Below are 14,986 nucleotides of genomic sequence, written 5' to 3'. Positions count from 1 at the left end.
ATTAATGGAAGATTGAATACTAGAGAAAAATATATTTGTCAATTGAAGGCACAGCAATGAATCTATACAAACTGTAATATAAGACAAAAATTAAAAATAAGAGATAGAACATTAGTTAAATGTGCACAAACTGCCAGGCAGTGGTGGCACATGACTTTAATCCCAGCACTCGGGAGGCAGAGGCAGGTGGATCTCTGTGAGTTCAAGGCCAGCCTGTCCTGTGAGTCCAGGACAGCTAGGGTTATACAGAGAAACCCTGTCTCAAGAAAAAAAAAAGTGTGAAAACTTCCAAAGTGAACTTGGAATCTGAAACGCCACAGATAGATAAAAAATTTTTTTGATGAAATAGATAAATTTTCCAAAAAAAATTGGAACCAGGGATGTGACACAGCTGGTACCATGTTCATACAGCACACAGGAGGCCCTGGACTTGGTCCTCAGCACCACATAAATAGGTATAGTGGCATACACTTGTAATTACAGCCCTTGGGAAGTAGAGGCAGAAAGATTAGAGTTCAAGGACATCCTTGGCTGCACAGAAAGTTTTCATCCAACTTGGATTATAAGAGACAGTTTATAAAAATTTAATGAAAACTACAAATCTACATCTAGGTCGTGGTACATGTCTTCAATCTCAGCACTCACGAGGCAGAGACAGGTAGATCTCTGAGTTCAACGATAGCCTGGTTTACAGAGTGAGTTCCAGGACAACCAGAGCTATACAGAAAAACCCTATCCCTAAAATACCAAATACTGGGCTGGAGAGATGGCTCAGCAATTAAGAGCACTGTCTGTTCTTCCAGAGGTCCTGAATTCAATTACCAGCAACCACAGGGTGGCTCACAGTCATCTATAATGTGATCTGATGCCCTCTTCTGGCATGCAGGTGTACATGCAGATAGAGTGCTCATATACATAAAATAAATAAATAAATCTTAAAATACTAAAATACAAACAAACAAGAAAAAAAACCAAAAAACAAAAAAGACCCAGCTATAAATCTACAAATAAGTTCTATGAATAAGAAACAAGAAATCACAAGAAAATTAAACCACTGTATATCATAGACACATTGCTCAAAAGCAATGATAAAATCTTATAAAGCAATCAGAAAAAGAAGAGACATATTAAACCAGTGTGTTGGCACACATTTGTAATCTCAGTACTTGAGAGATTCAGACAGAAAAATCAGGAGTTCAAGCTTTTCTTACCTACATAGAAAGTTTGAGTCCAGCCTGGACTACATGAGACCTTGTTCCCCAAAACAAAATTGAGGCAAGATATTAATACAGAAATAAAGTTAATAATGGGGCATATTTCTAGTCAGAAGCAGTGCAGGCTCTGTAAGTCACTTTAACATAAAAATCATTACAAAATACACAAGGAAGTAAGACACTATGAGCAGAGCAGATTCCAAGATCTAAACAGAGTATAAGAATAACTGTTTACGGGCTGAAGAGGCTTCCATGGTGAAGTGTCTGCTGCTCTTGGAGGGCTTCAGTTCCCAGTGCCCATTTCCGGCATCCCACAACACCTGTGACTGCAGTTCCAGAGGATCTCACACCCTCTTCTGGCCTTAACAGACACTTGCATGCAGAGGGTGCACATAAACCCACACGTATACACACTCACATACTTGTAGAAATAAAAATAATGTATAAAAATAAGGTAATAAATACATTTGGAAAAATTTTAAATAGAATTATATATATATAAAGACATAACAAGCCAAGCATGTTGGCACACGCCTGTAATCCCAGCACTTGGGAGGCAGAGGCAGGCGGATCTCTGTGAGTTCAAGGCCAGCCTGGCCTGTAAAGCCAGTCCATGACAGCCAGGGCTACATAGAGAAACACTGTTTCAGAAAAAAAACAAAAAAGACATAACAAACATAATAATGTTAGACATAAGATGAAGATCAAATTAGTAACGGAATCCTAGCACTCAGGAGGCAGAGGCAGGAAGACCACTGTGAGTTCTATGCCAGCTTGGTCTACAAAGTAAATCCAGGACAGCCAAGGCTATACAAAGAAACCCTGTCTTGAGTCCCCCAAGCCCCCAATAAGGAAAGAAAATGTGGAAGATATAGTGGTTGCCACTGCATTGAGTACTATCAACCATCCATGTGAATCCAACTGATCCTTTTGTGTCCTCCATGCAAAATGCCAGAAACAGTCATCTTTGCCTGTGCCACATCCTGAGTAGTGTAGAGCTTATATACGATTACTAGTTTCCCATTGAAAATATACAAGCAACAAACTACCCTGCAGCTGTGACACCAAACATTACTCAGGCCATGTCTGTAAGATTCCTCACACATCACTGCCATTGCGCCACTAACCTGGGAGCTCTTCCTTTCCCTCCCCCAGACTCCCAGGTCTAATCCTGTTCAGAAGGAATGTGGGAATTCAGGGGCTGAGGGCAAGTGCTCTACCTGCACTCCTCCAAGCCACCTAGCAGGCACCCTTTCTCTGCTCTTCATGCCCAGGGTGTAGATATTGTACAAAAGTTTCTTCTTTCCTTCCTTTCTTCCTTTTCTTGTTTTTTCATTTGTTTGTTTTTAGACAGGGCCTTACTATATAGCCTTGGATAGCTGAAACCTGCTAAGTAGACCAGGTTGGCCTAAAACTCACAGAGATCTGACTGCCTCTGCCTAAGTGCTGGGACTCAAACATATTTGGCTTTCGTACGCCTGTGCATGTGGCAGGGGCGTGTGGAGGTGGTTACTACAGGATCTTACTGCAAAGCTCAAGCTAGCCTGAATTCACTATGTAGTCCAAGCTGGCCTTGATCTAGGATCATTCCACCTCAGCCTCCTGCGAACTGGCAATGTTAAGAATTAACATTAACAGGAGTGGGCTAGCATGCCCATTTATTTATGAGTGTAGAGTCCTAAATAAAAATACCTACTGTATTTGTTAGGGTTTTATTGCTGTGAAGAGACACCATGACCATGGCAACTCTTGGAAAGAAAAACATTTAACTGGGGCTGGCTTCTAGTTTCAGAGATTTAGTCCATTATCACCATAGCAGGCAGATATGGTGCTGGAACTGAGAGATCTACATCTTGCCCTGCAGGCAGCAGCAGGAGACTGAGCATAGCTTGAGCAAAGGAGACCTCAACAAGGGCACACCTCCTAGTAATGCCAAGCAGTCACACACCTGAGTCTGTGCGGGCCACACCCATTCAGACCACCACACCTACACACATTAAATTCCGTGAATGTTTGGGCAAAATACCCCCACACTGTTAACGGGATGTGGAAAGCAGAGTGCAACATACAGTACATTTAACGGATTTCAAAGAAAGTTAGCATAGGAGATGTGGTAGACTTGAAAACAGTGCTAGAATTTTCTAAGGGTTGTTTGTTGAAAGATATCTCCAAATCAAGGAAGCTCAACTAATCTCCAGCAGGTTATAACAACATTTTTTTAAAAGGCTGATTTAAAAGTAAGCTAGAAAAGAAAGGCTAGGAAGGCTAAACATCTCAAGCATGTGAAGCAAGAGGATGTGGAATGATGAAGTGAGCGCTGCTGGGCATGGTGGCACATGCCTGTAATCTCCGCATTCGGAAGGCAAATTGGGTCAAGGTCATCCTTAGCTACATAGGGAGTTTGGGGCCAACTAGGATACAAATACCTGTCTCAAAATTAAACAGGGGGGGGGGCAGGCAGGCAGTGGTGGCGCATGCCTTTAATCCCAGCACTCGGGAGGCAGAGGCAGGTGGATTGCTGTGAGTTTGAGGCCAGCCTGGTCTACAAAGTGAGTCTAGGACATCCAAGGCTACACTGAAAGGAAACATTCTTGACTACATAGAAAATGTGAGTTTTAGAACTATGGTTAACAAGAGATGCTTAATAAAATGAAATACTGAGTTAGCCTACAGAACACATGATTAGACAGAGGATGAAAATTATAATTCATGCTACTTGAAGTATAATATAATACAATATGCAGTGCAATCTTCAAGATTTCTACACAGTAAAAGCTAAATAGTACTTTAATGGCTATAACCACAAAACAAGTGAAACAAATTCAAATTCAGGCTTCTAGCTGGATTTGCACTAATGCCATTTTGGCTTGTCTTTAATATTCAGGTGGAGAAAACTACAGACTATGTATGATATTGAATATAGATACAATACTGAAACATGTAAATGGCAATTTAACAGTATCAAGGCTGAATTAGGCTCTTGGAAATATCATACATGCATTTGCACCTCAGCAGCTCTGCTCCTTTTTTTTTTTTTTTTAGCCCAGGCTAGCCTTAAACTCACGACCCTCCTGCTTCAGCTCCTAAATGTTGGGAATACAGGTGTACACCACAACACCTGGCCTCCCTACTAACTTCTGTGAGTTTGCAAAGTGCTTTATTGTCCTAAGTCCGTTTCCTCATCTATAAAATAGGAATAGGCAATGTATTTCATAAGAAAACTTTAATGTGCTAGGTGGTGGTGGCGCATGCTTATAATCTCAGCACTCGGGAGGCAGAGGCAGGCATCTCTCTGTGAGCTCGAGGCCAGGCTGCCCTACAGAGTGAATTCTAGACCAGCCAAAGCTATACAAAGAAAAACCAAAAACAAAAAGACACAACCCAGGAAAACTAAATGTATAAATATATAAGATGTGGTGATTTACACATAGTATTCAGTGTTAGCTATTACTATTAAATTCTTCCAGTTTAGTAATCATAACCAAATGTTAAATTCAGCTCATTTTTTCCTATGTTCTGAAAAATGTCTCTTTGATTAATGCATAAAGCAAGCTCTTCTGGTCTGATTTCTTCAGCAACTCTGATTCTGAATTAAATAGATGTTAAATATGTCTTTTTATTTACTAATTTTTATGTGTTTGAGTGTTTTTCTGCATGTATATCTGTGAACCATATGGGTGCCTAGTGCCTAGAGGCAGAAGAGGGCATCAGATTCTCTGGAACTGGAATTACAAATGGTTGTGCTGGAAATCAAACTCCCAGTCCTCTAGAAGAGCAGCCATCTTAAACCACTGAGGCAATCTCTCCAGGCCCCAGTACTGCAATGTTTTTAATAAAGTTCCCTAGTTCAACACTTAAAATTACGTACATACATTCTAGCTGCATCCTTGTACCCAAGTATAAGGTAGAAAAAGCATACTCGCTGTCCTTTTTTGGGGGGAAGGGCTTGCTAGTAATTGAACACAGGTCTTCATGCATATAGGGAAGCACTCTATTTCTTGGCACATGACAACTTCCAAAATGAATTATTAAATTTAAGCTCCCCCACCCCATTTTAAATACAAGTACTGCTGAGATCTGACCCCAGGCTTTGTGCATACTAGGCAAGTATTCCACCACTGAGTTATATCCCCAGCCCTGAAATTATATTTTTCCTAACTAAATTATGACCTATGAGTTGGAAAACCATTTCATTAAAACAATTTAACAGATAATAAATCTATCACTAATTAATGTTATGTCAACAGAAAAATCTGGAAAATAAACAATATTCAGTATTTGATGAGACCATTAGTGAACATGAAAGTATTAAATATAAATAATTCCTATCTTTTAGATATAGACCTACAAAGAATATATCCAAACCATGCTCCACAAATGTTCAAGTTACAAAAGTATGATGATGGTTTTACTACATACTAACTGGAAATTTTCAAGAGAATATTCTGGGTTTTAAAAATGTACATTGCCTTAATCTCCCCACTCAGGAGGCAAGCCGATCTCTGTGAATTCAAGGTCAGCCTGGTCTACAAAGTGAGTTCCAGGATAGCCAGGGCTACACAGAGAAACCCTGTTTCAAAAAACCAATGTGTGTGTGTGTGTGTGTGTGTGTGTGTGTGTGTGTGTGTGTTTGTGTGTGTCAGAGAGAGAGAGAGAGAGAGTACTGGGAAAATTTATATGAGAACATCATGAAAAAGGTAAAAAACACACTGCAACCTGCAGTGGGATAATGAACTCCTCCTCTCTGGTATGTAACGTAAGGCAAGTGGAAAGAACATAAAACTATCCGATTTAAGTGAGAAATATGTAATTTTCACATCTAAGAAGACCTATTAACAATATCCATAAAATTTAATGTTTCTGCTTTTAATTACAAATAACATATATTGTAAATAACTAATAAAATGCATTTAGTAGAAAGCATACTTACAGAGCAATAAAGAAATTTATCCTGGTATGCTCATTTATAGTAAATTTAGCTCTCTTGAAATAAACAAAGGTCATAGCCAAAAGATACTATAAAGGAAAGTTAGAAATTAATATTAGTGATTTGCTGCCACTAATACAACTGCTATAAGATAGTTGACTTTAAACTTTAAAGTATTATTTATTTTTATACAATCACCTGAGTAGTGTGAGAAATAATTACAAATAATTTATTATATTTAAATAGGTGGATTTCTAATTTAAATGATACATTTTAAAATTAAATGTTCTATTTTTTCTAAGTTAAATTTCAAACTTAGAGATTTAAAAATAGTTCAATGAGTAACCAAACATCTTTCATCTAGATTCACCAATAGTTACATTTAAAACTAAATAGCCCAGTTTTCATTGAAAAAAACATATTTAAAATTTATTATTAAAAAGACACACATTGGCCTCTAGAACATATGCAAAGATCTAATGGTTCAAATTTGAAACAAGTTATAATATGAATATATTTTTTCTTTCATACTTATTCATTATCAAGTAAGGGCATTGTACAATGATTCCAAGTGTTTCTTTCATTTCCAACTAAAGGATTCCTGAAATAATGTCAAGTATTCTGGGTTGCCTACTTTTCATACACTGCCCCCTGCTGTCCTCCAACATCAACACACTTAAACTGTATTGTTTCCCACAACTGATAGAAACTGAGTTTTTGGTTATATCATTACTACTCATCTGAAAAAGGATGCTGCGATTGTCTTAAAAGATTACATTTTTTGAGACATTCTTTTTTTACACTTACTGATATATCTTTATGCATGTGTGTTACGTGTTAGAGCACCACCCAGGTGTAGAGATAGGACAATTTATGAATTCTGTTCCATTCTCCTTCCACCATATGAATCCTGGGATCAACTCAGTCATCAGGCACCATTACCAGCTGATGCAGTATGTATCCCACCAGCCCCACATTATCAAATGTTTATGATAACATGTTAGCATGCTTCAGATTGACCTCAAAACATAATTTACATTCCTGGAAAGAAAGGTTAAAAGAAACAAGAATGGCCACGTTAATGATTGCTGCTCTTTTTAAAGAGCCACATGGCAAGTCTTTGTCTTCATTATGTTATGTGTGCTTTAATTTTTCTAAATTAGTTTCCAGAACTAACAGCACTGTTTATTCTTCTGGAGGACACGGAGTTTGATTCCCAGCACACACGTGGCAGCGCACAACTGTCTATAACTCTAGTTCTTGGGGATGTGACACTGTTTTCTGGCCTTCAAAGGTTCCATGCATGTAAGTGGTGCACAGATATACATACAAGCTAAACACCCAAACACATAAAGTTAAAAAAAACTTTCCAAAATTAATCATTTTGTTTTTGTTTTATTTTTTGAGACAGGGTGTCTCTGTGTAGGCTAGGCTGTCCTGGACTCACTTTGTAGACCAGACTGGCCTTGAACTCATGAAGATCTGCTTGCCTCTGCCTTCCTAGTGCTGGGATAGGCATGTGTCACCATGCCTGGCTCAAAATTATTATTATTTTTTTTCGAGACAGGGTTTCTCTGTGTAGCCTTGACTGTCCTGGACTCACTTTGTAGTCCAGGCTGGCCTTGAACTCACAGCGATCCACCTGTCTCTGCCTCCTGAGTGCTGGGGTTAAAGGCGTGCGCCACCACACCTGACTTATTTTTTTTTAATTTTAAAAAATATTTTAGTTTTTAATTCAGTGCAGATGCCTGAGGAGGCCAGAAGTCATTGGATCCCCTGAGCTGGTGCTATAGGCAGTTAGTTTAACTATACTCAGGTCCTCTGTAAGAACAGGAAGTGTTCTTAACTATTGAGCCATTTCTCCAGTCTCCCAAATTAAAAAGATTAACCATTTTTATCTTTGTCACATTTAAATATGAAATAAAAGCCTTCATTTCAATACCTAATATTGAATCATAAGCTAATTTTCTGAACGTGTGTGTGTGTGTGTGTGTGTGTGTGTTTGTTGTTGTTTTGGTTTTTTGAGACAGGGTAACAGCTCTGGCTCTCCTGGAACTAGCTCTGTAGCCCAGGCTGGCCTCGAACTCACAGAGATCTGCCTGCCTCTGCTTCCTAAGTGCTGCTGTTAAAGGCGTGTGCCACCACTGCCTGGCTCTGTGTAGGTTTGAGACAGGGCTTCTCTGTGTAAACTTGGCTGTTCTGTACTTGCTTTGTAAACCAGGCTGGCCTCAAACTTCACAGAAATCCTGGCTTATATGTATATTTGTATTTTATGTGTATTGGTATTTTGCCCGTATGTATGTTGGTGTGAGGTTGTTAGATCCTGGACTTACAAACAGCTGTAAGCTGCCATGTGAGTGCTGGGAATTGAACCTGGCCCCTCTGGAAAGGCAACTAGTGCTCTTAACCACTGAACTATCTCTGCAGCTCCCTGGATTTATATTTTAACTGCTACTGAACTTAATATATGACTCCCCAGTCTAAATAAGTATCTATAAAACTAAAATAGCAACTATTCAGCTGACTAAAAAGCATAGAATCAAATATTGAAATGTATCTACAAAAAAGTATAAGTCATCATTGTTCCAACAAATTATACAGTTTATAAAATACTGACATCAGCCAGGTGGTGGTGGCACACAACCTTTAATCCCAGTATTTATGAGGCAGAGGCAGGTGGATCTCTGTGAGTTTGAGGCCAGCCTGGTCTATAAAGTGAGTCCAGGACAGCCAAGTCTATCCAGAGAAACACTGCCTTGAAAAGCCAAAACAAAACAAAACATGAAATATTGATATCGAACTGAAGAACATCTAAACTAATTTTACCTGTAAGATTAGTAGGAAGAGGGGGTAATGAATGAGGATAAGAATAAAGTAGATGGGTGTCGTCATACACTCTAATCCCAGCACTCTGGAGGCAGAGGCAGGTGGGTATCTTTGAGTTCAAGTCTACATAGGATGTTTTAGGCCAGCCAGTGTTACATAGTTAAGCCCATGTGATACATTCTTATCAAAATGTTACCGTAAATTTCATTTTTTTTGTATAATAACAAAAAAAGAGAATGATCCATTATTTTTAAAATGTTAAATTATGTTGTGCACGTGTGTGTGTGTGTGTGTGTGTGTGTGTGTGTGTGTGTGTGTGTGTGTACTTAAGCTCGGGAGCTGGAGTTACAAGTAGTTGGAAGCAGCCAGATATGGATGGTAGAAATCAAACTTGTGTCCTCTGGAAGAATACCAAGTGCTTTTAACTGCTAAGCCATTTTTCTAGCCCCAAGAACCATTTGTTTTATAGAATAATTCTCATTTTTTTTATTTGTCTAGTGTTTCTCAAAGTATGTGACAGTGCTGATCTATGGTTGTTACCAAGTGGCGAGGAAGCTAACATAGAATAAGATATTATTTATGTTATAAAATATGTATATATTAAATAGTAATGTAATGCCCATTGAATAAAATAATAAAATAGTTTAAAAGACAATTGAAATTTTTTTGTCTGAACTACTTATAAAATAGTCAAACTTATAGGAGACTACCTTAATGGAGTGAGTCTTGATAACTTTTTCTCTACAGCAATTAAAGGTAGTAATTCTAGTCAAAATGTATTAAATCTAGCTGAGCATAATGATATATCTCTCTAATCGTAGCTCGTAGGAGGCTAAGGCAAGGTGATTGTGAATTGATGAGTTTGAGGTCACACTAGGCTGGAGTGAGTGTATCCCCCTCCTTGCCCCCACCAAACATCAAGTCTCTACTGATTCTTGTTTCCAAATAGATTTGGTAAAAACCAAGTGTAAGAATTCTGCTTTGGGGGCCAGTGAGAAGGCTCAGTGAGTCAAAGCGCATGTAATCAAGCCTGGGGATCTGAGGTCAGTTCCTGGGTCCTACATGGTGGAAGGGGAGAACCAACTCTCTAAGTTGTCTTCTGACCTTCACATACTAGCTATGGCACACATGCTGCAACACACACACACACACACACACACACACACACATACACACACACACACATACACACACACACACACAAATATAATGAAAGAATTTTGCTTTTTCTAACTGTAATGAGGGAGAAAATTCTTATCAGATCTCATAAAAATTTTAATGGTCTAGTAACATAACAGTGCTGGTTTATGATTATACTATTTCCAGTTTACCTTGTCTGCAATTTTACAGCAGCAGTCCATCCACAAGAAATCTTGAATTAAATCATCATCTACAACAAAAGATAACTACAACTTATCTTCTTAAAAATGCTTTATCTTAAAGAAATAATTTCTATATTGACACATTTTATTTATTTATTTTTTAAGACAGGGTTTCTCTGCTACAGAGCTCTGGCTGTCCTGGATCTCTTTGTAGACCAGGCTGGCCTTGAACTCGCAGAGATCTACCTGCCTCTGTCTTCCAAGTGTTGAGATTAAATACATGTGTGCCACCACATCCGGCTATTGGAACATTTTAAAGTCATGTTTAGAAATTAAACAAAATGGTTGCTAAGGTATAGTTGTCAGTTTCTTAGTATATGTATTATTGCAAGGCCTACCCATTTCCCATCTGATTTGCTTTAGTATGTATACACTCAGCTTTAAGGGAGAATAATATGTTTCATTTCCTGAGTATCCAACAGCATGTATCCAACTCCAGCTCTTCATTCTTGTTCAGAGTCAATTTTAAGATACAGAAATAGAATCTGATGTAAGATAGTTCATCTTCTATGAAGAAATATCTTAATACTGTTCTAAGTATATTATGTTTTCTATTACTTTCTCCTTTTAGGGTCCAGAGTACTTTTTATTTTGGCTCTTTTCCCCCTATTTCCTCTCTAGGCTACTTATTATTCAAATTAAAATGCAAACATGTCTATATAAATAACTTCAAATTTTACTTGAATTTATAATTAGTATTTAATTTTTAGAAAAATGATTACTAGGACAAAAAGATCAACAAAATCTTGAAAAATAACATCTACACCAGAATGATGGCACAAGCCTTTAATCCCAGCACTTGAAAAGCAGAGGCAGGGGGATCTCTGTGAGTTCAAGGCTGGTCTGGTCTACTGCAGGCCAGCCTGGGCTACATGGTGACATCCTGTCTCAAAACAAAAAGAAAAGCAAAATACTACAAAGAGCAACATCCAAAATGGAAAAAAATTTAAAATGCTCTTGTTTTGATAGCATTAAAATAGATCTCAAAATAGAGTTAGTCTTTTTTTTTTTTTTGGCTTGGCTTTTCAAGACAGAGTTTCTCTGTGTAGCCTTGGCTGTCCTGGACTCACTTTGTAGACCAGGCTGGCCTTGAACTCAGAGATCCACCTGCCTCTGCCTCCTGAGTGCTGGGATTACAGGTGTGCACCACTGCACCCCGGCTGTGAGTTAGTCTTGTTAGTTCTGTTTCTATTTCACAAGTTAGCTAAAATGGTAGAGTCAGGTGTTTTCCCATGACTGTGAAGAGGACTCAAAAAGAGGGAGTAAGTGCTGGAGACGACCAACAAAATGGGAATTCTGCTTGCTTGTGATTCCAGCATTTAGGAGCTGAGGGCAAGAGATCAGGTCAAGGTCATTCTTGGCTACATAAAGAATTCAAGGCTAGCCTGGCATACATGAGAAACTTTTAAAAACAGAGTGGGAGAGAGATTAAAGCAAAGTTTGTGGGCAACAACTTTGTTCTATTCTTAGTATTGAGAAATGGAAGTGTTTACATTTTAGATTCTGATAGGGAAAACCTTTGTAACTTCTGTTTATATTCCTTACATATTTTATCTCATCTTTAAAATTTGATATTCTTTACATCTTACCAAGTTTGCTTGCATGCACACAGCCTTCCTCTATAAACAAGGAGGTCTGTTACCTACAACTATTAGGGCTATGATATGATCTGACTTCAGGAAATGTTGACACTATCTCCCTCTTTCTCTTTTGGTTTTCTGAGACAGGGTTTCTTTTGTAGTCCTGACTGTCCTGGACTCGCTTTGTAGACCAGGCTGGCCTTGAACTCACAGAGATCCGCCTGCCTCTGCCTCCTCAGTGCTGGGATTAAAGGTATGTGCCACCACACCCAGCAACACTATCTCTTATGTCTACCTTGCTGCCATGCCTGAAAAAGCAGGCTCCTGTGTTGGCTACTATAAATACTAAAACTGTCTCTAGTTGTCTGTTAATAAGCATATAAACAAAATAGTGTTATGTAATGAAAAATCAAATTCAGCTTCACAATATAAACATGTTGATAAATGTTCTTAATTTTTAACAATATTCCAAAGACATTAGATTGAAACTTTCTAGATTGATTGTTATTCCTATTTTTCTTGGTTTTAGCTATGAAAGTCTTGGAAAACACCCACAAGCATACTCAAATTGGGTAGGTAGCTCATCTTAATCTATATACTATTTTATCTTAGGTCAAAGAAAACTTATATCCCGAATTGCTCAAAACATACACTTGACCCTTAGATTTAAATAGTCTAAAGATTTGAATATTTTTATTATAAAAATGACAAAAGAGGGCAGGTAAGATGGCTTGGTGGGTAAAAGCACTTAACACCAAGCTTAACAGCCTAAGTGTAATCCCTGGGACGCATATGATGGAAGGAGAGAACCTACCTGCAGCAAGATGTCCTCTGATCTCTATGCACATGCCTAATGTGTGCACTCCCCAACCCCGTACAAATACATTGTAAAAAACTGACAAAATAGATTTACATTCTGATTCTTAAGTACTTTATACTATTAGAATGTCTCACACCTACCAAATAATTTAAAGAAAGCAGTCATCTCCTGACGCTGTATGATTAGACAAGGCCCTTTGGGCCGCTTAGATTTGTTATTATGTGCATTTTTTTCAGATGCTTGCCAACAATCTTTAAGAACAGGGCGCTTCAGAGTAATAGGTTTTCTAGTTTGATGTGACCTATTTGAACCTGATTTTACATGAACAGTGACAGTAGGTGGTGTCTCACAGCACATCTGATTATGCCGCATTTTGGCTCCTCAAAATTCCTATAAAAATAAAAATACAACATTATTGATCACGTTCATTCAATTTCTATATAAAACTAGCTGGATACTATGATATGCAGTCATATAAAATATTGATCTTGTGCATGCCTGTAATCCTAGCACTCGGGAGGCAGAGGCAGGCAGATCTCTGAGTTCAAGGTCAGCCTGGACTACACAGAGAAATCATCTCAAAAAGACTAAAAAATAAAAAACAAAATAAAATGTTGATCTTGCTATTAAAATGCTATTTGTAACACTGAGTCATATTAGAAATTGCTCTTACAGTGATCAGAAATGCTATGCTTCCTCTGGGTAAATGTTACCCTCTCTCTTGTTCCATTTTGCTTTGGTTATTCTGGAACTCAAAATCAAATATGAAACTTGTTCATTCTCTTTTTGTGGTGTTCCTTTTTCCTGGTAAGTTTTCCTTGGTTACAAAGTTTCCATATTCAATTAACAGTTTTTTTTGTATTTTCTGAAAAGTTTTAGCAAATAAATGGCACCTGTGATTTGTAGGGTTTTCATAGATTGATATTTTTGGTGTGTTGTTGTTGAGATAGGGTGCACCTTGAACTCTTTAGACAAACCAGGCTGGCCTCAGACTCCTAGGAGATCTGCATGCTTCTGCCTCCTGAATCTGGGTTTAAAGCCATGCCTTGCCCATCTCTAAATTGATCTGATATTTAAAGTTGTTACCATCCTATCTGAATAGCTGACTATAAGCAAATATGAATATATAGTGCTATGAACCGAAAAAAGTCTGAAATTTTTTTAAATTAAAAAAAGAAATTTACCATTATTCAACAATAGGAATGTTCACTACTATTTTGGGTTTGGTGGTGAGTAGTAAACATCATTTTTACAATTTTTAAAAAAGATTTATTCGGGGCTGGAGAGATGGCTCAGAGGTTAAGGGTACAGACTGCACCTCCAGAGGTCCTGAGTTAAATTCCCAGCAACCACATGGTAGCTCCCAACCATCTATAATATGATCTTATGCCCTCTTCTGGCCTGCCTGTATACAAGCAGGCAGAGCACTGTATTCATAAGAAATAAATAAATCTTTAAAAAAATTATTCATTTATTATCTTGTATACAGTGTGATGCCTGCAGGCCAGAAGAGGGCGTCAGATCACATTATAGATGGTTGGGAGCCACCATGTGGTTGCTGGGAATTAACTCAGGACCTCTGGAAGAGCAGTCAGTGCTCTTAACCTCTGAGCCATCTCTCCAGCACCTCATTTCTACAACTAATATTACTTTTTGGCCAAATTGTTTCTACAATAGTGAGAAATAGAGATATGAATAGCCAAAGCAGGGAACAACTCCAACATCCTAATAAGCACCTCTAAATCCATACTCACAGTGACCCAGGCGTTCAAAGAGTTATGTACAGATTCTCCCTCCTGAGTCTTAAAAACTTTCCTGCATGCCGGGCGTGGTGGCGCACGCCTTTAATCCCAGCACTCAGGAGGCAGAGGCAGGCAGATTGCTGTGAGTTCGAGGCCAGCCTGGTCTACAAAGTGAGTCCAGGACAGCCAAGGCTACACAGAGAAACCCTGTCTTGAAAAAAAACATAAATAAATAAATAAATAAATAAATAAATAAATAAATAAAAAAAACTTCCCTGCAGAAGGTGAGGTTACACCCAACATAAAACTAGCTGGATACTACCAACACTTTCCAATATGAGAGTCACAAACATAGCTTTATATTTTTGAAGGCCATATTAAAAAAAAATGATAATTGGGGCTCAGTGGTAGACTACTTGCCTAGCACAAAAGAGAGTTGGGCTTAGCTGTTAGTGCTGAAAAAAAAAAAAAGAAGTTAATTTTAATATATTGAAT

At 38.1% G+C, this 14,986-nt stretch overlaps 1 protein-coding gene across 12 annotated transcripts in view; it reads right to left on the bottom strand.

Annotated features, from left to right (window-relative positions):
* The window catches only part of SPDYA (speedy/RINGO cell cycle regulator family member A), a 43,870-nt gene that overhangs the window by 25,820 nt on the left and 3,064 nt on the right, over nt 1-14,986 (bottom strand). For 6 of the 12 annotated variants that reach the window (XM_084792774.1, XM_084792781.1, XM_084792771.1 and 3 more), the window contains 4 exons: nt 14,912-14,946; nt 12,890-13,139; nt 10,299-10,357; nt 6,145-6,230 (listed from right to left, as the gene is read on the bottom strand). In XM_084792774.1, coding sequence (XP_084648900.1) covers nt 6,145-6,230; nt 10,299-10,357; nt 12,890-13,121 — 377 coding nt within the window. In that variant the 5' untranslated portion in view covers nt 13,122-13,139; nt 14,912-14,946. The remainder of the gene's footprint in view (nt 1-6,144; nt 6,231-10,298; nt 10,358-12,889; nt 13,140-14,911; nt 14,947-14,986) is intronic. The other 6 variants (XM_084792778.1, XM_084792780.1, XM_084792779.1 and 3 more) reach the window with 1 other exon arrangement.

Source organism: Acomys minous, assembly GCF_964271855.1.
Source record: "Acomys minous genome assembly, chromosome: 8".
NCBI lineage: Eukaryota > Metazoa > Chordata > Mammalia > Rodentia > Muridae > Acomys > Acomys minous.
This window is presented reverse-complemented; position numbering and strand designations above follow the sequence as displayed.